Below are 23,548 nucleotides of genomic sequence, written 5' to 3' on the forward strand. Positions count from 1 at the left end.
CCTCCCTCTCTCTTTTGTAACAGTCGTGGGCTTTAACTCAGGGTTGGGCAATGGCCCTGAGCTCTCCCCCTCCTCCTCTTCCTCCTCCTCCTCTTCCTCCTCCTCCTCTTCCTCCTCCTCCTCTTCCTCCTCCTCCTCTTCCTCCTCCTCCTCTTCTTCTTCCTCTTCCTCTTCTTCCTCTTCATTGTGGGGCTTGAACTCTGGGCCTGGGCACTGTCTCTCAGCTCTTCAGCTCAAGGCTAATGCTCTACCACTTGAGCCACAGTGCCACATCCTGCTTTTTCTGATTATATGGTGCTGAGGGCCTCATGCATGCAAGGCAAGCACTCTACCACTGAGCCACTTTCCCATCCCCTCTCCTCTTCCTCCTCCTCCTCCTCCTCCTCCTCCTCCTCCTCCTCCTCCTCCTCTTCCTCCTCCTCCTCCTCCTCCTCCTCCTCCTCCTCCTCCTCCTCCTCCTCCTCCTCCTCCTCCTCCTCCTCCTCTTTCTCCTCCTTCTCTCTCAATGCTGTGCTCTATTAGTTGAGCCACAGCTCTACTTCTGGCTTTTTTTGGCAGTTAACTGGAGATAAGATTCTCACAGACTTTGCTGCTCAGCCTGGCTTCAAACTGCAGTCCTCAGGTCATCTCAGCTTCCTGAGTAGCTAGGATGACAGGCATGAGCCACCAGTGCCTAGCCAGCTTGCTATTTTTTTTCCACACAAAAGCCAGTTATATCACCTGGATTTTGAGTGGTCAAAATAATGTGGCCCCATCTGCAATCAGCACTTTCATAGCTAAAATTATATGTATACATGTATAATGTATAATACAAATATTTTGCCTACCCTTTAATACCTTGAGCTGAAGAGCTGAGGGACAGCATCCAGACCGAGTTCAGGCTCCATGACCAATTAAAAAAGAAAGAAAGAAAGAAAGCGAGCTAGGCACTGGTGGCTTACTCTATAATCCTCAAGAGCCTGGGATTTGAGAATTGAAATTCAAAGCCAGCCCAGACAGGAAAGTCTGTGAGATTCTTATTTCCAATTAACACCAGAAAACTGGAAGTGGTGCTGTAGAGTGCTAGCCTTGAGCAAAAGAGCTCATAAAGAGAGCCAAGGTCCTGAGTTCAAGGCCCAGTAGGGGGTATTAAAAATAGATGGAAAATAGAATTACAGAACTTCCTTACCTGAAATTATAAAACTGTGCACATGGGTTTGTGTTTACATTTATATTTTCCCCATTCAATCCTTTTGGCTGAAATACATTCATATACTATTTGCCTTTCTTATCCTCCCCTCTTATTATGAAACCTTCCTGTCACTCAAGCCAAACTTCCTCTACTTTACTAATACCCCACCTCCAGTTGTCATTTTGCTGTGGAATTTTATCTTCTTCATTAAAGTTCTCTTTTAAAATTTCATTTCATCATAAATCTGGCATGTGAGGTTTTAATTGCTCTGTCACAGTTTTCTCTTCTTTAGTCAATAGTGACAACTCCAAGTCTGTATGTTTCCAGCTTGCTTTTTAATTGCAATTTTTGTCTATTTTCATGATATGCTTTACCATTACATCCCAGGCCTCTGGGACCGGGGACTAGACCCCTGGACTCTCACTTCTCTGGGATCTTTTGTGTGCTGGAATCTTGGAAAGAAGAAGTAAGATGCAGAAGTCCAAAGTAACATCAGAGAGCCACTCACACACGTCAAGCCAAAGCTGCAGGGGTCAGCCCAGAGCACTGAGGCTTGCTTAGACAAACCCCACAGCTGTGATCTGTGTGCTTCACATGGTGTTTTAGAGTCCTCCTGCAGCCCTGACTTTGAGGCGAGGTGGGTTCTGGACAAGAGTCTGGCTCAGACACCATGACCCTAAGCTTTGGTTCCAGACCTCCTCGCTGCTCCTGCTCTCCATGTCTTTTACCAGGCCCCAGCTATGTTCACAGTGACGCTGGCAGAGGAGCAGTGCTCAGGGTGGAGTGATGGACACGGGACCAAGGGCCCAGTCTTGTTTTGACAGACAGTGCTGGAAAAGCAGAAGCTGGCAGAGGGGAATGATAGATTGCCTGCTGAAAGTTGGAGAGTGCTCTTGCTGGTGAAGGTGCCCAGGCCTTGTACTGTGGCTTGTGCAGCCACTTGTGGGGCCTCCTTGATAAGGTCATGACCTTGGACACTACCACCTTGCAAAGTCATTGGCTGGGGCCACCCAAGAGGAGCATGGAGTTGGAAGGAAAGCTGGGACTCACTCCCCACAGAGCCAATGTCTGGTGTTGCTCAGTTGATGCAGTTTTGCAGCTGGACAGTGAGTTCCTTCCTGAAGGGACCTGGAGTCACTCACTCCTCATCATCACACTCAGATTGGACAGAGATCATGGCTTTTACTCACTCACTCACTCACTCATTCATTCATTCATTTGTTCTCTCTCTCTCTCTCTCTCTCTCTCTCTCTCTCATGCTGGTGCTAGGGCTATGGATACTAGGAACTATGGATACTGTCTCTTAGCTTAGTTTTGCCCAAGGCTGGAGCTCTATCACTTGAGCCACAGCTCCACCAATGGGCTTTTTGCCAGTTCATTGGAGCTAAGTCTCATGACTTTTCTGCCTGGGCTGACTTTGCAGCATGACCCTCAGATCTCCACCTCCTGAGTTGCGGGGAGCCAGGGCGAATGCCATTACAAGACGCCGCCCACTTCCTTGCAGCTTTGAGGTAAACAACTCCATATTAGGCAGTGCTTGGCGGGACTGTGGGTCCTGGGCTTTGCGCATGCGCGAGCCACGTAGAGTCCCCAGCCAATCCCGTGGCACCTGGTGACGGTGAAAGGCGGACGACCAATGATAGAACGACAGGTGTCCCTATTCCCTATATAAGCGGCCATGTTTTTTGTGCACGCTCTCTCTCGCTCAAGCTCTCCTATCAACCAAGAAGCTCTCCAATAAAGTGTGATCTGAGAAGACTCCTGGTGTGGTGGTCGTTCTTCCTCGCTGGCCGAGAAGGCGCTCGTCGCACTGAGTTGCTAGGATTACAGGCCTGAGCCACTGGCATCAGACAGCAGGTTTCATATTCAGTGCAGGCTCTGCTCCACAGGGTGGTCTGCAGCAGTGGGCTAGCCCTACCCTGAGCCAGGTAGAACAAAGAGAAGCCGTGTGTTTCTGGGTCCTAGGAAGATGAGGCCCTGAGATATTCCAAGCAATGGTCCTGATCCTGGAAGCCGGTGGGGGAAGACAAAGGAAAGGCCACTGCCAGCCTTGCTGCCCAGGTACCAAGGGCAACTTCTGTCCTCCAAGTGATCCAACAAGAAAACGGCTCTAGAATGGCTCCTTCCCGGCTATGAACTGGAGTGGAGTCTTGTTTTCTCTCCTATGCAGAAGCTAGATCTAAAATATACCAGGACATGATAAATGTTAAAGGACTCTAGGCAGTCCCACACAGTGCGAGCCGAGGATTCTCTTAGGAGAGGGACACAAAGGCACAATGCCTATGTGCCTCTGATCACACAAAATAATATTTATCAAAATGAACTCCAGGAAATGGAAACAGAGAGGTTTTTTCTTCATTGCTGTTTTTGTTTTCTTTTCTTTTTGTCTGTATTTATGTGTCTTTGGGAGGGTAAGTGGGGAGACAGAAATGAAGGAACAGAGGGTGAACAAATGTGGCAGTGGTACTCACTAGATACTATTGAAAATGAACTATACAGCCAGGTGCTGGTGGCTCACGCCTGTAACCCTAGCTACTCAGGAGGCCAAGATCTAAGGATCACAGTTCAAAGCCAGCCCAGGCAGGAAAGTCCATGAGATTCTTATCTCCAATTAGCCACCAGAAAACCAGAAGTGGCACTGTGGCTGAAGAGGTAAAGTGCTTGTCTTGAGCTGAAGAGTTCAGGGACAGCGCCCAGGCCCAGAGTTCAAGCCTCACAATTGATAAATTAAAAAAAAAAAGGGGGGGGTGAAGGAGTGACATTGTCCAAAAAGAAATGTACTCATAACCTGACTTATGTAACTGTGACCCTTCTGTACATCACCTTTATAACAACAATAAAAAAATTTTAAAAAGTAAAAAAATTGTAGAAGAGTCAGGGTCTATCTAAATAGTGATGTCCCCCCATGTGGGGAAGTTTTGCACTGCTGCAAAATTAGGCTTGTCCCTGCTGAAAACACCTGACTGTTGAGAATGGGCAGTGGGGAGGGGGGAGGGGGGAGAAGGGAAGGACACGAGGGCTGGAGAGCTGCCCCTCCCAGCGCTCCCCTTCCACTCACGCCCCTCCCACTTCTGGCCCCTCCCTGGTCCACTGCAGCCACCTTTGCTGCCCTTGCTCTGGCATCTCTCTTCCTCTATTCAGTCTATTCTATCCCTAGAATTTGGCAGTGCTAACCTCCCAATCCTGGACCTCCAGGATGGAGCTGGGTGCCCAGATGGTGGCAGGGACAATGCACTACAGTGGTGGTGATGCCCTCTCCCCCCAACCCCTAGAGGTATCCTGCAAGGGTTTCCTGTCAGAAGAAGGTCCCTGTGCGGCTAGCTTTTTGGCTCTCTGCAGTCACTGTCCTTTCTGTCATTTATTGTTTATTTATTATTATTTTTTGTGCCAGTCCTGAGGTTTGAACTCAGGACCTGAGCATTTTTGCTTAAGGCTGGAGCTCTACCACTTGAGCCACAGCTCCCTCTCCACCTTTTTGGTGGTTAAGTGGAGATTAGAGTCTCACGGACTTTCCTGCCCAGGCTGGCTTCGAATTGTGACCTTCAGAACTCAGGGTAGCTAGGATTATAGGCGTGAACCTCTAATGACTGGCTAACTGCAAATTCTAGAAAGGAGAGAAAGTCTGATTTCCAGAGTTGTCTCAGTGAAATGGTGGATCTGGCCGGATTTCAAGGTACCATCTTGTCAGGAATGTTGATTTATTTCTCTCTCCCTCTTTCTTTCTTTCTTTCTTTCTTTCTTTCTTTCTTTCTTTCTTTCTTTCTTTCTTTCTTTCTTTCTTTCCTTCCTTTTTTTTTTTTTGTCAGTCATGAGGCTTGAACTCAGAGTCTGGGTGCTGTCCCTGTACTCTTTTGCTCACAGCTAATGTTCTACCACTTTGAGCCACACAGCTCCATTTCTACCTTTTTGGTGGTTAATTGGAGATAAAAGTCTCAAGACTTTCCTGCCTGGGCTGACTTCAAACCAAGATCCTCAGATCTCAGCCTCCTGAGTAGCTAGGATTACAGGCGTGAGACACCAGTGCCTGGCAGGAGTATTGATTTTAATGTGTAATTCCATCAGAAATATCTATCTACCACCAAAGGGTGGTACACACTTTTTCACCCCACAGACTTTTCGTTGTTTCTGTGACAGCACCCCATCCCTCTCTCCACCCACAGCCATGGACTCCTTCACCATCCCACCCCAGCTCCCAGTTCCCAGCTCCCTCTCCAGTGTTGCTTCCAAGTGGGGCAAGATGATTCTGTTGAAGTACACAGAGGTTGGAAATTGAGTAGGAATATGGGTTATGATAAGCATGAGGTGATAAATGCTCTATGTACAGCATGACAGGCCTAGAAGTGTAGCTCAGTGATAGAACATTTGCCTTGCATGCTCATGACCTGGGTTCAAGTCCCAGCAGAACACACATACACACAAAAAGCAAGATGGCAGCCATGCCCAAGGCCGGGTGGGAATAGCCCCGTGGTATCAGCCAGTGGGAAGCTGTAAGAGAACAAAGAGCCAGAAGTGAGTATGGCTTTGGGGTCTGCTTTTCTTGACTTAAGTGGCATTGATCAAGCTTTTAAACATCTGTCTCTGAAGCTGCTTCTCTGTTGATCAAATGGAAGCCATGATTTCCACCCAACCTATTCTAGATGGGCATTGCTAAGGTAGGAGGGTTGTGTGTGGAAAAAACCTTTACACAGTGCCGTGCATAGACATATATAAGAATATGTGCAAGCATGTGAATCAACATACACCTCCAATGAGTAGAAACCAGTGGTCTTTGCAGCCATTAACAACCCAAGAAAGGCACAGAGGAAACAGGCTGGCTTATCCTTCCCAAGACATTGTCCCAAAAAACTGTTATTTTCAGGTTTCAATGAACGTTATGTTTTCAATAATCAAAGGTAATATGGAAAGTCCCTGAATTAATGATGGCTCTACTTAATGATTTTTTGACTTCATAGTGATATGAAAATGGTACCTATTCAATAGAAACCATACCATTTTCTGTGTGCATGCAGGAAACTGTGACCTAGAGAATCACAATTCAAACCCAGCTTGGACAGAATAGTCCAGGAGACTCCATCTCTGAATTCAAGCCCTGGTGCCAGCATACACATAGAAAATGATATGGTTTCTAATGAATAGGTACCATTTTCATATCACTATGAAGTCAAAAAATCATTAAGTAGAACCATCATTAATTCAGGGACTATCTAATTTCCTTTGGTTATTGAAAATATAGCGTTCATTGAAACCTGAAAATAACAGCTGAGTAGCTAGGTTTACAGGAGCAAGACACTGGCACCCTGCCCTAATGTTCTTAGTGTCTAACATGTGATGGAGTTTTTCTGAGTTTCTGTTTGCGAATTCATGGGCAACAGTTTGGCTATCACAGAGAGGTGAGCGTGGAGTCTGACAGTTCTGGAATAAAAATCTGGCACCCTTAGTGCACAGCTGAATGGTTAGACAAACTGTTCCATCTCTATGTCTTAGTCATTTCAGCTAGGCAGTTCAGTATTAATGTCTCCTGCCAGGGATGCTCTGTGGATTAAAGGAGGTTAAACTTCAAGCTGGGCACTAGTAGCTCAGACCTGTAATCCTAGCTACTCAGGAGGTTGAGATCTGAGGATCAAGGTTAGAAGCCAACCCAAGCAGGCACAGCTGTGAGACTCTTATCTCCAATGAACCACCAGAAAGCCAGAAGTGGAGGTGTGGCTCAAGTGGTAAGTACCAGCCAAGTGAGCAAGCCAAGTAAATGCTAGATTCTGAGTTCAAAATCAACAACAAAAACAAAGATGTCATCTCCTGTATGGCCTTAGTAACTATTAGTTAGATGAATGATTGAACTATTGAGCAACTTCGTGAAAGCAGGTGGGTAGAGGGTTGGGATCCGGAGCAGTTGTGGAGAGACTAGATTGCCGAAAAGACAATACATGGACTGTAAGAGCCCACTAGACTTTGGGTGGTCCAGGTAAGGGGACACCTCTCTCCCTTCACAGCACCTGGAAGCAAATGGATGACCTGGAAGCAGAAGATAACCTGGACCTATCACCAACTTCCTGTTTAGGCAGGATATGTGTGTGTGTGTGTGTGTGTGTGTGTGTGTGTGTATGTATGTGTATGTGTGTGTGTGTGTGTGTGTGTGTGTTGTGTGATATATCAAAGGAAATGTAAGTCAGCACACAAGAGAGATACATGCATACCTATCGACATTTACACCAACACTATTCATAATGGCCAAACTATGGAACCAGGCTACATGTCCATTAACTGATGAATGGACAGACAAAAAATGATATAGGGGCTAGGAAGGTGGCTCAGTGGTAGAACACTTGCCTTGCATGCCTGAGGCCCTGGGTTCGATTCCTCAGCACCATATAAGCAAAAAGAAAAAAGCTGGAAGTGGCACTGTGGCTCAAGTGGTAGAGCGCTAGCCTTGAGCTGAAGAGCTGAGGGACAGCACTCAGGCCCAGAGTTCAGGCCCCACAACCGGACCCCCCTCAAAAAATATATATATAGTGTATCTATACAATGGAATATTATTCAGCTATCAAGAAGAATGAAATTGTGACAATTACAGGCAAATGAATGGAACTGGAGATCAGTATGTTAAGTGAACTAAGATGGAGAAAGGCAAACCTCACCTGCTGTCTCTCACATGTTAAACCTAGACCTCAAAAGACAGGAAGACATGTGGAAAAGCGTGGCTGGGCTACTTAGGGAGAGCCAGTGCAAAGGGATGAATATGATACAAGTATTTCACATGCCTGCATCAAAATAAAATGATGAAATTATACTAGAGAAAGAATAGTAGAGAAGGGTGTATTTAATCAAAGCACATGACATTCATGTGTGGAGATATTACAATGAATCCCCTTTGTACAATTCACATATACTAATTAAAGAGGGTTAGAAAGCAGAATCTGTGTCCGATCTCCACATGGGCACAGGGTGGACACAGAAACTGCCACAGGAAGAGTATGATCAGGAACACAGCCTGAAAGGGGAACCTGGTACAGAGTCTCTCTGTGACTCATTTGCTCTGACATTTCTCAGGAAGAAGTCAGACTGGTCATAAAATCCCACTTCCTGAAATCAGTCATGGTTGGGGTAGTTTTTCTTCCTCCATGGGAAGCAAAGCATCCTAATATTAGGATATGTATATTTCTATTATTCATCATTTTGTGTGTGTGTGTGTGTGTGTGTGTGTGTGTGTGTGTGTGTGTGTGTGTGTGTGTGTGTACTGGGGCTTGAACTCAGGGCTTCAGTGCTATCCCTGAGTTTTTAAGTTCAAAGCTAGCTCTCTACCACATGAGTCACAGCTCCACTTCCAGCTTTTTCATGGTTCATTGGAGATAAGAGTCTCATGATCTTTCCTGCCTGGGCTGGCTTTGAACCTTAGTCCTCAGATCTCAGCTTCATGAGTAGCTGATTCTCCCTATTTAATTGTAAAGGTAAATGTCTGTACACCTGAAGACAGCTAGGGATGGCTGGAGATGTACTGAAGTGCCATCTTCCAAGGCTGCCCCATAATAAACCTCCTTGCTCTGACTTTCCTCATGTCTATTTGCCATACCAAGGTGAAGGCCTGGGATATAAATACTTCCAGTTCACCTTGACCCCTGGCTCTGGGTGGAGCTGAGCCCCTCAAGCCTTGCTGAGGAGGACTGTGGGGAGCTCACTTGAGCTACCAGGCTCTTAGTGAACCAGTCATATAGGCAGGGTGTAGGGCTGCCTCAGCCTGCAAGGGAAACCTTTGTCTTTTGCAAAAGGCTCCATGTGTCTGAACTTGGAGCAAGACCTACCACTCTGCTCAGATTGGCTCTGCCTTTCCATGGCTCAGAACCAGGCCTGACACAGCCAGAAGCCCACTGTGCCCAGGGCATTTGCCTTTTGCTCATGTTCCATTGTTAGCACCCTCCATGTGGGACAGGTGTCAGGATCCTGGATGGCCCAACACTGCTTTGTTAATTCTGAGGTAGAGGGATGTGGGGTGGGGTGTGTGTGTGTGTGTGTGTGTGTGTGTGTGTGTGTGTGTGTGTGTGTGTGTGTGTGTGTGTGTGTGTGTGTGTGTGTGTGTGTGTGTTGATTAGATTGTGAAGTGCCTAGGAGATTTGTAGAGCACTCTTCTGACAGTGTTTGAGGGTTACCATAGAGGATGAACTAAGGAGAGAGAAGACTACTTAGAAATGGGGGTGGGGCAGCAGTCCTTAGGGATCTGGGTAGGTCAGAGGGGAAAATGGAGCAATCTAGAGAGAAGGCAGGCTCACTGTCTGTTTCCTGGCTCTGTGTTGTGAGCTGTTCTGCTATGTTCCCTATCCCCCACTCTCCCCATGGCCTAGAACTTCTGAAAGCCTGAGCTGAACTAAGACTTTCCTCCTGTAGTTGGTTTTCTCCAGTATAAAGTGAGTACAGAGAAATACATGCATGCGCCAGGCCACTGACCAGGACCAGCAAAGCCAGACTGGGGACCACTAGAGAGCTCCTGTGTGTTTCCATAGCAAGAACAAGGACACAACTCTGTAAATCATCAGCACACCAGAGTAATGTGGGCTTGTGTTTTGTGGGCTCTCCCATTCCACGCAGACACCCCGAACCAGTCCAGAGGTCTCCAATTCTGCTTCGAGCATTGGATTCTGTTAGCAAATTTAAAGGATTAAGGATTTTTTTTTCTCCCATGCTGGTATCAGGGTTTGAACTCAGGGTCTCTCACTCTTGCTTCATTTGAACTGCACCTCTACTTCTGGCTTATTGGTTAATTAGAGATAAGAGTCTCACAGATATTTTCTGCCTGGGGCTGTGTGTGAACAGTGACCCTCAGATCTCAGCCTCTTGAGTAGCTAGGATGACAAGCATGCAACACCAGCTAAAATGTTTTCGGGTTGTGGGGCTTGAACTCGGGGCCTGGGCTCTGTGCCTAAGCTTCTTTTGCTCAAGGCTAACACCATACCATTCTGAGCCACAGCACCACTTCTAGTTTTCTGGTAGTTAGGAGATAAACTTTCCTGCCCAGGCTGGCTTTGAACCACCATCCTCAGGTCTCAGCCTCCTGAGTATCTAGGGTTATATGCGTGAGCCACCAGTGCTGGGCCCAGCTAAAGTTATTTTTTTATTTGTTTTATTGTCAAGGTGATGTACAGAGGGGTTACAGTTACATAAGTAGGGTAGTAAGTAATTTCTTGTGGAATTTGTTACTGCCTCCCTCATTTTTCTCCTTCTTTCCCTCCTCAACTCCCCACCCAAGTTGTACAGATCATTTCCAACATATTGTCTTGTGAATATCACTGTTGCATTGGTTCCCCATTTGTCCTTTGTCTCACCCTTCTGTTGTTACCTTTCCCTTCCCTAATTCAGATAAACACATATACATTACCAGGGTACCAAAATCAAAAACAGTGACAACAGGGAAAAACCATAGGGGGGAAGAACACACAAAAGAAACAAGAAATCATATAGTACATTAAAAACAATAACAATGAAAAACCTCTTGTATCCATGTCTTAGAGTTTATTTTGCTTAGCATTATCTTATATGGTTATATGTATGTAGCTATTGAGCTGTTCTGCTCATCTGCTAAGATTACCCTAGATATATACTATTACAAATAAGGGAAACCATGGGACCTATGTTTCTTTGGGTCTGGCTTACTTCACTTAATATGATTTTTTCCAAGTCTTTCCATTTCCTTACAAATGAGGTAGTATCATTCTTTCTGATGAAATAATAGAATTGTATATATATATATATATATATGTACACATATATATATATGTACACATATATATATATACGTATATAGGTATATATATATAGTATATATATATATATATATATATATATATATATATATCACATTTTCTTGATCCATTCATCAACTGAGGGGAATTTGGGTTGGTTCCACTTTGTAGTTATGGTGAATAATGCTGCAATAAACACAGATGTGCTTATAGCTTTAGTATGGCCTTGTTTGTGGTTATTTGGGTACATGTCCAGAAGTGGGATTGCTGGGTCATAGGGGAGCTCTACGTGGAGTCTTCTGAGGAATCTCCATACTGCCTTCCAAAGTGGTTGAACAAGTTTACACTCCCACCAACAGTGCAGTAGGATTCCCTTTTGGCCACATCCTCTCTAGCATCAGTTGTTATTAGATTTCTTGGTTATAGCCATTCTAACTGGGGTGAGGTAGATTCTCAATGTTGTTTTGATTTGCATTTCTTTTATGGCCAGAGAAGTTGAGAATTTCGTCATGTGTCTATTGGCCATTCTTATTTCCTCTTAAAGTCTCTCTTTAAGTCTCTAACCCACTTATTTATCGGGCTGTTGTTTCTTCGAGGATTTGTTTTGGGGGGATTTAATTTTTGAGTTCTAAGAATATTTTAGATATGAGGTCCTTGTCTGTTGTGTGGCTAGTGAAAAATCTCCCAATCCCTGGGCTTTCTATTGATTTTGCTAGCTATATCCTTTGCCATGCAGAAGCTCTGCAGTTTAATGCAATCCCATTTGTCAACCTTTCTTTGATTTGTTGTGTTTCTGGATTTTTATTATGAAAATTTTGGCCTTGAACTGATGCAAAATTTTGGCAAAATAGCAGGGTATAAAATTAACCATCAAAAACCAATGGCTTTTCTGTACACCAATAACAAGAAGAGCGCAGCTGAAATCAGGAAAGTAACTCCTTTCGTAACAGCCCCTACAAAAATAAAATACCTAGGAATTAACCTAACCAAAGAAGTGAAGGACCTCTATGATGAAAACTTTAAAAACCTGAAAAAAGAAATTAAGGCAGAACTAAAGAAGTAGAAATACCTCTCATAATCCTGGGTTAGGAGTATTAACATTGTGAAAATGGCAATACTGCCAAAGGCTATCTACAAATTCAGTGCAACACCCATCAACATCCCAACCTCATTCTTCAATGAAATAGAAGAAGCAATCCAAAAATTCATATGGAACAATAAAAGACCCCCAATAGCGAAAAAAATAGCAGAAAGAACAGTGCTAGAGAAATATCAATACCAAACTTCAAACTCTATTACAAAGCCATAGTAATAAAAACAGCGTGGTTCTGGCAGAAGAACAGATCTGAGACCAATGGAGTAGAACTGAAGACCCAGAAATGAACCCGCAGACTTAGCCAACTAATCTCTGATAAGGGAGCCAAAAAAATAGGGTGGAAGAAAGACGGCCTCTTCAGTAAATGGTGCTGGCAAAATTGGTTAAATACTTGTAGAAAAATCAAGGTAGATTCTTATGTATCACCCTGTACCAGAATCAACTCCAAATGGATCAAAGATCTCAAAGTAAAAGCAGACACCCTGAAAACATTACAGGAAGGAATAGGAGAAACTCTAGGCTCCTTGGCACCAGCTAAAGGTTTTTTTTTTTTTTTTTTTTGCAGGTGGTAGAGACAGAGCTCAGAAATACACATAAGAGCACATTTATAACCACCAGACCTGAGGTCCTTCTCGTTTCCCACCCTGTTTGTATGACCCATTGGAGCCAAGGTCTTTGGTTCATCAATGGCAGGGCTAATCATAATGGGTCAAAGGTCACTTTCCCACCTCATCAGCTTAGGGAATCTGAGCAGAGAGAAGCATGCTACAGGGGCAGAGGCAGCCACAACCCAATGGCCAGCCAGTCACAATGGTGACAAAGAGGAACGCGCCCCACCTCACCCCCCAGTCTGCTTCTAGGAGCTCAGGCTGCTTACAAAAACACCCACTGCATTGTGGGTAACAGAAGCAATAGAAGAATGACCGAAGGGGGTGCTGGTGCTGCCAACCGTCAGCTGATGATGTCTGGCCCTCAGTCTTCACCTCTGTTAGGAATTTTTTCCTGGTGGCTGGCCACTGTGGGGGTACAGAGGCTTCACCTTTAGCCCCAACATAGGGCAGCCCTGAAAGCCTATCCCAAGCTGAGAGCTAAGTGGAGAGATGCCCCTGTGAGTCCACATCTCCCTGTTCCTCCTCCATTGCCAGCCTCCTGCCTGCCTGAGTCCCACAGGGGCCAGGCACAGCTGGGAGAGAGGGCTCTCCAAGGCTGGCCTGCTACCACTCCACGTGTGTTTGTACCAGCAGGGAAGGTGCATATTTGTGTCAAGGCATCTGGAGAGGAAAGCAGTTAGTTATTTCTACAGAACAGGATGGGGGTGTGGAACTATTTTCTGCTTTGCACACTCCTGTGCTGCTGCATTTCCTTCCATGAACATGTAACACATGTAGGCATGCCAGGCCCTAACTGTGGACTTCCTGTGCCCAGAGTCACCACCGTGCTACATCATTAAAAAAAAAAAAGCAAAGCAAAACAAAACAAAGACCAAACCAGGCACTGGTGGCTCATACCTGTAATCCTAGCAACTCAGAAGGCTGAGATCTAAGGATCACAGTTCAAAGCCAGATTGGGCAGGAAAGTCTGAGCTTTTTATCTCCAATTAACCACTAACAAGCCAGAAGTAGAGCTGTGGCTTAACTGGTAGAGCATTAGCCTTGAACATAAAAGGTCAGGGACAGTGTCCAGGCCCTGAGTTCAATCCCCAGGACCAGTACAAAACAACAATTTTGAGCCAGGCGCTGGTGGCTTATGCCTGTAATCCTAGCTACTTGAGAGGCTGAGAGCTGAGGATCAAGGTTCAAGGCCAGCTTGAGGAAACAAATTCATGAAACTTTTATCTCCAATTAACCAGCAAAAAGCTGCAAGTAAATGTGTGGCTCAAGTGGTAGAGGGTCTCTGTTGAATGAAAAAGCCAAGAGAAAGCACAAGGCCCTAAGTTAATTAAGGCCCTAGTACTAGAACAGGAACACAGACGAACACAGACGAACACACACACACACACACACACACACACACACACACACACACACACACACACACACTCCCCAAGGCCCCAGTTCACAGTCAGAGATTAACAACAGGAACCTATTTGTGTGGAAGGGAATTTGTACTTATGCAGGTTTACAGCACGCCTGTGAGCTCTGCTTTCTTGGTGTATTCCTCATTTCAGTTCTGTAAGGAGGGCTCATGTGGCCTCCCTTTAGCCCACTCAGGAAGTTTCTATCCATGGATGGGCCCAGGATCCACCCCTGACCTGCCTTTCTCTAATGACCACAGACATCCAGGTCCTGTATTCATTTGCACTTTTTCCTGGGGCTACCAGGATGCTGTCTCCTCCAACCAAGGTAGGAGGAACAAGTTTCTATGGCAACTGGCTTGCAAAACTGTCTCCCAGCCAGCTAAACTTGAGAGAAGCCAGCTAGTACCGCTGTCCTGGTCATACTGTGGGCAGTTTGAGGGGTGCATTCAGACATTGGAATGGGATCTGATGTCTGTAACCAAGGGTGTATTTGATGTCTCTAGAGGTAGAGCTGCAGGTGGCTCTGTCCTCTGGGAAGTCAATGACCTTCCTGACCCTTTGCTTTCTTATCTGGCCACCAGGGGGAGCCTCTCCCCAACAGCTGTGCCAGGACTCCCAGGTCCCTCCCAGATGGAAGGGAACAGAAATCACAGCCGGAAGCTGGTTGGCTAAGAAAAGCTGCTGACTCAGCCTTGTTTGGCTCAGGAGCTGGCACTGTGTAAGTGTGGGCTTCTGCTGGGTTCCCCATGGGCAGCAGGCCTGGCACCGTATCTGTCTAGACACTTGCTGAGGGCTCTGCCCGGCCTCTTCCTGGACACAGATTCTTTACTGCTCCAGGGCCTCAGAAGGTGCCTGCATTTGGACTTGGGGCCTTTACTAAAGTGACTGAATTCAATGAGGTCATCTGGTAAGCTCTAATCCAATAGGACTGGTCTTCTTAGAAGAAGAGCTCAGGCCTGTGCTGGTAGCTCACACCTGTAATCTACTCAGGAGCTACCTGTAAGCTACTCAGGAGGCTGAGATCTGAGGATCATGGTTCAAAGCCAGCCCAAGCAGGGCAGTCTATGAGACTCTTATCTCCAACTAATAACCCCCCAAAAAATCCCCCCAAAAACCCACAAGTAGAGCTGTGGCTCAAGTGGCAGAGTGCCAGCCTTGAGTGAAAAAGCTAAGAGACAGTGCCCAGGCCTTGAGTTTAAGCCCATTACTGGCACACATACACACAAAAAGAGTATAGCATTTAAGAAAATGAAAAGCCAAGCCACAGACCTGGAGAGAATGTTGGCACTTTTCAGATATGGTAAAACCCAGAAGATATAAAGAACTCTTCAGCTTGCATAATAAAACACATAGCCCAATTTACAAATAGGCAAAAAGGTTTTGCTTTTGTTTTTTTCTTTTATTTGTTTTGTGTTTTTGGTTGTGGGGCCTGAACTCTGGGCCTGGGTGCTGTCCCTCAGCTCTTCAGCTGTAGACTAGCGCTCTACCACTTCAGCCTCAGCCCCACTTTCAGCTTTTTCTGCTTACATGGTGCTGAGGAATCGAACCTAGGGCCTCATGCATACAAAGCAAGCACTCTACCACTGAGCCAGCTTCCTTCCCAGCCCCCGGCAAAAAGTTTTTGAATAAGCATGCTGTCCAAGGACACACACACACACACACACACACACACACACACACACACACACACACACAAATCTAATTAATAAACAGAAAAAGGTACCCAACATCATTCATTGCTCATCAACTCCCCATTATCACGGCAGTTTACCTCGCCACATTATGGTGCAAGATACACTTGTAAATGTTGACATGGTTGTGGAGAAACTGGGATCTTCATATATTGTTGGTGGTAATGAAGAATGGTACAGAGACTGTTTCTTAACAGTTAAACAACTATATGGAATAACCCAGCAAGAATGAAGCAAAACATGTATTTATACAAATCAGGCTCTGTAGCTCAAGCCTGTAATTCTAGCAACTTGGGAAGTAGAGATTAGAGGATCATGGTTCAAGGCTGCCCTGGGCATGAAAGTTCAAAGAAGTTGGAGACACCATCATAACCCATGGCTGCATTGCAGTGGTACATACCTGTCCTCTCCAGAGATTCAAGGAAGAATAAGTAGAAAGATCAAAGCTCAGGCTGGCTCCAGGCATGAAGCAAAACCTTTCCTTGAAAATAATCAATGCTAGCCTGGCACCGATGACTCACACCTGTAATCCTAGCTACTCAGGAAGCTGAGATCTGAGGATTGCAGTCCAAAGACATTCTGGACAGGAAATTCTGTGAGACCCATATCCAATTAACTACCAAAAAGCTACAAGTGGAGCCATGGCTCAAGTGATGGAACACTAGCCTTGGGGGAAAAAAACTAAAGGACAGTACCCAGGCCCTGAGTTCAAGTCCCAGGACCATCACACACACACACACACACACACACACACACACACACACACACACACACACACACACACACAGAGCAGGTTGTTAAGGACAGAACTCTGATCAGCAGACTGGAGATTCACTACAGACAGGGAGGAGGGAAACTTAGGGGGGGCTATAGCTATACAGACGTCCTAAAATTCTGAAAATAAGCTGACATCCTTGAATCATGCATGTATGATGGGTATCATTTATCACTTACACATCAATTAGGCTGTGGAAATACATAAATACAGAATGTGACCATACAATTCCTTTGGCTTGGATCTAGAATATTCCCCGGAAGCCAGAGCTTGGTTCTCGGCTGCTGACTGGGAAACCTACTCCATTGTTGTTGTTGTTGTTGTTCGGGCTAGTACTGGGGCTTGAACGCAAGGCCAGGGTCAATTTCAGGGACAGCCATCAGTCTTGGGGAGAGGACCCAGCAGTCCGGAAGTCTGAGGAGTGGTGAGTAGAGACCCAAGCAGGTCTAGACTGACAGGGAAGTTCAGTGGAAGCTGGGAGCTGGCCGGTGATGGGAATGGCATGCCCCATGTTGGTCAAGAGCAGAGCACAAGCCTCACCACAAAGCCACACTGGCTGGCTCTGGCTTTCTGCTACAAGGAAAGTGCTGGCAGCATCTGCACTTGGCAAGATGTAAGGCCCAGTAGCTCACACAAACTCACCCCCACAAACCTTCCATTTGCCCCCAAATCCCTGAAAATATCAGTTTAAACAAAGCCAAGCCAGGTGCCAGTGGTTCACATCTGTATTCTAGCTACTAAGGAAGCTGAGATCTGAGGATTGAGGTTCAAAGCCACTCGGAGCAGGAAAATCCATGAGTCTCTTATCTCCAATTAGCCACCAAACATTGGAAAGGGATGTGTGGCTCAAGTGGTAGAGTGAAAAAGCTGAGCCGAGAGCAATAGGCCCCAAGTTCAAGTTCCAGTGCCAGCACATAAACACAACAACAAACAACGAACACTAAGGTTAAGTGCCCTAATCATCCTCAGCTGAGAAAATGAGATACTGAGTGAGCAAGAGCTAGAAAGCAAGTGAATGAGAGAGCTAAAGACCACAGGTGAGGAAGAGGAGTCATATCTCCCTGCCCTGGAGATTCCTTTCTTCTGAAACCTTCAGGGACAATCTAAAGCTACCTAAGCATTTGCAAACCAAACACTTCTCACAAATCAATGCAACCTGAAAGAATGAGGTGCTACACAAGGCACAATTTGAATGACCCTCAAAAACCTAAGTTGAAAAAGCCAGGCCAGGCACCAGTGGCTCACGCCTAGAACCCTAGTTACTCAAGAGGCTGAGATCTGAGGATTGCAGTTCTTGGACAGAAAACTCAGTGAGACTCTTGTCTCTAATTAATCAGCAAAAAGCCATTAGTGGAGCTGTGGTTCAAACTCTCAGTGTAGTAACCTTGAGTGAAAAAGCCAGGGGACAGTGCTCAGGCCCTAAGTTCAAGTTCCAGTATTAACATATAGATACACACACACACACAGACACCAGACACACAGACACAGACACACAGACACACACAGACACACAGACACAGACACAGACACAGACACACACACACACACACACACACACACACACACATACACACACACACACACACATACACACACACATACACACACCAGGGTTTGAACCTAGCAAAGATGGGCATTGAGATCCAAGTTCTGAGATCCTGACCAGGACTTAGAAAATACACAGATACCTGAAATACACAGATACCTGCAATGCACTCGACTGTCCAAGCCTGAGTCTCCCTTACTAATTCTAATGTGGAGTGGATTTTGGGGACCATGGATAGCATCTCCTCAGCCAGAGGGTAGAATCCCAGTCTTTACCAGCCCTGGGGCTCAGAGCCAGGTGCCAGGCAACCTTGTTACATGGCAAACTCAACCAGCTCCTTCCTGCCTGGGCTTGGGCTAGCATCTGCACATCATAGCGTGTGGGCCCTACATGACCCCAGAACCTTCTTGTGACGGGGACAGCCGGTGTCTCCAGTCTTCACTCCCTGACCCCTCACAAAGACTGTCACACTGTTCTCGATCATTCCGCCAGCAGTCTTCAAAGCCCATAGTCCTTACAGAATACAACTGTCTCCACAGCCCCCAGCCAGGGAACCTGAAATCCTGGACACCCTCAGCCACACTGAAGCCTATTTTTCTGGCAAAGGCAGAACCACTGCCTTGGGTCAGGGCCCAGTGCTGGGCCGCCAGCCAGGGCCCGGGAGCGGAAGGAGGGCAGATCCCCAATCATGGGTGACAATGGCTATTTTCAGCTCCCACCATCCTGGTGGGATCCAGGCGCTGAGTGGTCTCCACCACCCCACCCCTCCCACACATAAGACAATTAAAATGCTTACTGAAATATCTGGCTGCAAAGGTTTTCCTCTTGCTGGAAGCTGTGGCTGACATCCTGGAGCTGGCAATCTGTGTTGATTTCTTCTGGATCCTTTTTTTTGCCCCCTATAAAGAAGCAACCGCATCCTCAGGCAGACACGCTAATTCCTGGTCTCCAGTAACGGGAGACGAGCATCTATAGAAAAGAAATATATTTAGAATGCCCTTTATCTGCTGTTTGCTTGGATTTCAAACAGGAAGGCTGCTAAGGAGCAAGTCCCTGGGGGAGAGTGAGCCCAGGGACCTCGGGGTGGCCTGGGGGGAAGTCACGAGGCCAAAGGGTATCGGTTCCTCAAATTGATAAAATAGGAACAGCAATGACAGCCACCTCTGAGAGGGACCAGGTGACCAGGAGTCAGCAGGAGGATGGAGGAAAGAAGGAGGAATGGAAGGGAGGAAGGAAGAAGAGAAGGAAAGAAGGAAAGAACGAGGGATGGATGGAAGGAAGGAAGGAAAGAAGGAAGGAAGGAAGGAAGGAAGGAAGGAAGGAAGGAAGGAAGGAAGGAAGGAAGGAAGAAAGAAAGGAAGGAAGGAAGGAAGGAAGGAAGGAAGGAAGGAAGGAAGGAAGGAAGGAAGGAAGAAAGGAAGGAAGGAAGGAAGGAAGGAAGGGAGGGAGGGAGGGAGGGAGGGAGGGAGGGAGGGAGGGAGGAAGGGAGGGAGGGAGGGAGGAAGGGAGGGAGGGAGGGAGGAAGGGAGGGAGGGAAGGAAGGAAGGAAGGAAGGAAGGAAGGAAGGAAAGAAGGAAGGAAGGAAGAAAGGAAGGAAGGGTTTTGTAAACAGTAAAGTCCTGGGCACAGATCAGCTACTAGACTTGATTTATTCTTGTACCAGCTTCTTGCTTTCACTTGTTTTTTTCCACTCAAGACTGGGACTGATATTCTGCCACTTGAGCCACAGCTCCACTTCTGGGTTTTTGGTGGTTTTAGGGATAAGACTCTCAGATTTGCTGTCCAGCCTGGCTTTGAACCATGATCCTGCATAGCTGGGATGACAGATGTGAGCCACCAGTGCCTGGCATTGATTTGAGTTTTCCAATGATTTGGATTTAAGGGGCTCTGTGTTGCCAAGTAGTCTGGACAGCAGGTGCAGACCACACTGCTTTGTAGGGTGATGTCCTGCATGTGCTGGTGCCTTGTGGGGAGTGTGTAGTACCCTGGCTCTGGGAAAAGTGAGGACTCGGTCCCCACACAGGTGTGGGGGAGCAAGGCCAGGAAAGGCCAGTCTTAGACCCCACCCAGCCCCAGAATGCTGGCTGCAGGGGCCAGGCTGCCCAATTCCACTTTCTAAAGCACCATATAAACTTGTGGAAGACAGAGAGAAATCTGTCATGAGCTAGCCAAGTGACATCTTGACATCTACCACCATCAGCAATGGTCCTGAGGGGTGTGTGTGTGTGTGTGTGTGTGTGTGTCTCAGGTGGCAGGCACAATGACACCTGCTTAAACACATTCTGTGTTTCCATAGGCAGAGGATCTGCCTCTTTCTCTCTCCTTCCTCCTCCCTCCTTTCTCCTTCCTTCCTTCCTCCCTTCCTTCCTTCCTTTCTCCCTTCCTCCTTTCCTCCCTTCCTTTCTTCCCTCCCTCCCTCCCTCCTTCCCTCCTTCCTTCTTTCTTTCCTTCCTTCCTTCTTTCCTTCCTTCCTTTCCTTCCTTCCTTCCTTTCTTCTTTTCTTCCCTCTCCCTTTCTTCCTTCCTTTCATTCAATGAAACATGTCAACTTATGAGTACAATGCATCATTAATGTCACCTCTTTCACCATTCTCCTTCTTTGTTTTTTAAGCTTTAAGTCGTTGTACATAGAGATTTCAGCATGCCAGTAAAACGTTTGTTTTTGTTCCAGTCCTGGGGCTAGAACTCAGAGTCTGGCTGCTGTCCCTGAGCTGTTTTACTCAAGGCTGGTGCTCTACTGGCCACAGCTCCACCTCTGGTTTGTTTATTGGTTGGTTGGTGGGTAATTGGACTTTTCTACTTGAGCTGGCTTTGAACCTTGATCCTCAGATCTCGACTTCCTGAGTGACTAGGATTATAGGTGTGAGCCATTAACGTCAGAGACTATATATCCCATATATGTATGTGTATATATATATATATATATGTGGAAATACAAATTTTAACAAAACACGTAGGAGATGACTATAGACAATCAAGCATTAGCAAATGGAACTCAGTAATAGATGAAAACATATCTCTTTCTCAAGCCCTTGATTTGGGTCAGTAACCAGCCCATCCTTGAGCCACTGTAAGCCACATGAGCAGGCTGGCTAAGCCTAGTGTCATGGCAAGAGCTGGGCAGGGCTAGAGTCTCACAAGAAATATACATGGGGTAGGAAAGAGGTAGAGGCTGGACTAGGTGCTGAAACCAAGGTGGAGTGGTGGGGAGATGGTTTCATAACTACTGTGCAATCCAGAGAGGGAGAGAAACAAGAAAAATGCCTTCTAACTACTCTCCCCCACCCTTTCCAAAACTGCACCTTTTAGTTGGGTGATGGTGGCTCACACCTGTACTCTTAGCTACTCAGGAGGCTGAGATCTGAGGAGCAAGGTTCCAAGCCAGCCCACGCAGGAAAGTCCATGGGACTCTTATCTTCAATTAACCACCAAAGAAGCCAGAAGTGGAGCTGTGGCTCAAGTGGTAGAGTGCTGGCCTTGAGCACAAAAGCTCAGGGACAGCGCCCAGGCCCTGAGTTCAAGCTCTAGGACTGGCACAAAAACCAACCAACCAACCAGCAAAACCCAACCCAAACCAACCACAAAGCCACCTTTGCTTCTGGGCAGGCTCAGAAGCAGGATGCACTGAACTTTCACCCAGTGTAACTGGGTGCCCAGTTTGGCTCAGCTGGGGAGATGGTGGTGCTGGGGTGCTGGGGTGTGTGTGGGGAGATGGCCAGTCCCAGAGGAGAGCTGGACAGACCTAGGCCTGTCTGGAGATGACTCAGCCCGAAGCAGCCCAGCTGGCACTGGCCATCAGCCCTCCTGGACTCACAACCCTGCACCCCACATCACCCCACTGCAGACGTTAACCACCGCTCCCACTTACTGGAAAGGACTGAACTGAGGGGTGATTATCCCAGGGGAATTGCAAGGCACCCCAAGTCACACAGCATCATGTGATGAGGGGAGGTGGGGATTTGAACTCCTATCTTCCAAGCATGGACGCACAGCCCTGTTTTGTCCTGTTGTGCTTTTAGCCACTTGCACACCCTCTGACCCTTCTGCTCGTGCCCCCCCTGCTTCAGGGGTCCTGGGGGGAGGGAAGCTAGCACCCCCCCCCGTGTTGCGTTGCTTGGCCCAGGCCTGCTCACCTGGACCGGAGGGGAGGGGGTGGCAGGTGTCTCCCCCGCTGTCGGCTCCTCCCTTCTTCCTTCCCCGGGGCCTGGAGGCCGCGCTGCCCCTCACCCCGCGGGGTGGCCTTGGCTCTGCCCGGGGTCCCCCAGTGGCCGTCCGGCGGGCAGCGCCCGGGGCCCGGCGCCGGCGGAGCATGGTGCTGCTCCCCACGGACGCCGCTGCGCGGATGGACGGCGGCCCGGAGGGCCGGGGCTGCGGGCGGGGCCGGGCCAGGCCGGGGCCTCAGCGAGCTGACCTCTGCGGGACAGGCGTGCGCTCCGCTCCGCGGACGCCCAAATCCGCCGGCTTTGCCTGGCTTCCAGCGCCACCTGGCGGCCACGGGGGGCACTGCGCCCCGGAACCCGGGACCCGGCCTGCTAATGCCTTGGGACTCCAGGGGTACCCGGGATCCGCAGGGGCGCCCGGGGTGCGCGGGGGTCCCCGATCCGCGGGGGTCCCCGGGGTGCCGGGGTGCAGGGGTCCCGCGGCTCTGGCTGTAGGAAGTTGGGGTCCGGGAGGTGGTCCGCAGGAACCGCCCGCGGGCGCTGGAGGAGGGATCCGAGCCGGTCCCCAAGGCTCCTGCGGCCCTCACTTCGGGGACAGGGAAACTGAAGCAGGGACGTTTCAGTTCATCCCTTCACGTCCGGGAGAGACAGCGGCAGGAGATCGTCCCCCGCAGGTGGGAAGGCCAGGCGGGCCGGCTGGCGGCGCGTGGAGGCCGGGCCGCGCTGTCCTGCCCCGGGCCGGGCCAGCCACGCAGCCCCGGGGACCGCTGGGGACGCCGCACCCGGCCCCAGTGCGCTCAGGCGGAGTTCGCTGCCCTGGCCGGCGGGGGCGGGCAGGGCCGGACGGAGGCGAAGGAGTCTGACTCCGCGGGGTCCCTGCTGGGCTCCATTGACACCTGGGAAAGGAAGGCACCCGCGCCTGGGTTGGTTAAAGTAGCAGAGAGCACTGGATGAGGGCGTGGCTGGGCTCCGAGCTCCCACGCTCTCCAAGAACAGGAGGCACCGGGCAGAGTGGAGCTCCACGGTCATCTCCATCATCACTACCACCCTCACCACCATCAACAGCAGCAGCCAAGGCAGCACTGGCTTCTCAGATGGGATTTCCTGCACCTGGCAAAAACGTCTGCACTTTAATCAACATGACGCACAAAACACTCAGCCCCTGGGGTGACCACCGTGTGACCCAGCACTCCCAGGTGACCTCAGTGCTGGAGCTGGTGTGCATTTAGAATCCAGTTGGCCATCAGCATGCCCCACACTGGTAGGTGGGATCAGGGGAGCCAGTGGCCCGCTAAGGCTACTCCTTGGGCACCATCGGGTTTTTTGGTGACTGGATGGGGACCTGTAACTCCAATCAGAATCTAG

The 23,548-nt window shown here is 48.1% G+C and overlaps 1 protein-coding gene across 1 annotated transcript in view; it reads right to left on the reverse strand.

The window, feature by feature from the left end:
• Positions 1–22,241, reverse strand: part of Arhgap22 (Rho GTPase activating protein 22) — a 155,744-nt gene extending 133,503 nt beyond the window's left edge. The window contains exons 1-2 of the mRNA XM_070020405.1: positions 22,157–22,241; positions 18,821–18,993 (exon numbers count right to left, since the gene is read on the reverse strand). Of these exons, the coding sequence (XP_069876506.1) occupies positions 18,821–18,872 (52 nt within the window). The 5' untranslated portion in view covers positions 18,873–18,993; positions 22,157–22,241. The remainder of the gene's footprint in view (positions 1–18,820; positions 18,994–22,156) is intronic.
• Positions 22,242–23,548: the final 1,307 nt, after the last annotated feature.

The sequence above is a fragment of the Dipodomys merriami genome, unplaced genomic scaffold, assembly GCF_024711535.1.
Source record: "Dipodomys merriami isolate MVZ:Mamm:240054 unplaced genomic scaffold, mDipMer1.0.p SCAF_14, whole genome shotgun sequence".
NCBI lineage: Eukaryota > Metazoa > Chordata > Mammalia > Rodentia > Heteromyidae > Dipodomys > Dipodomys merriami.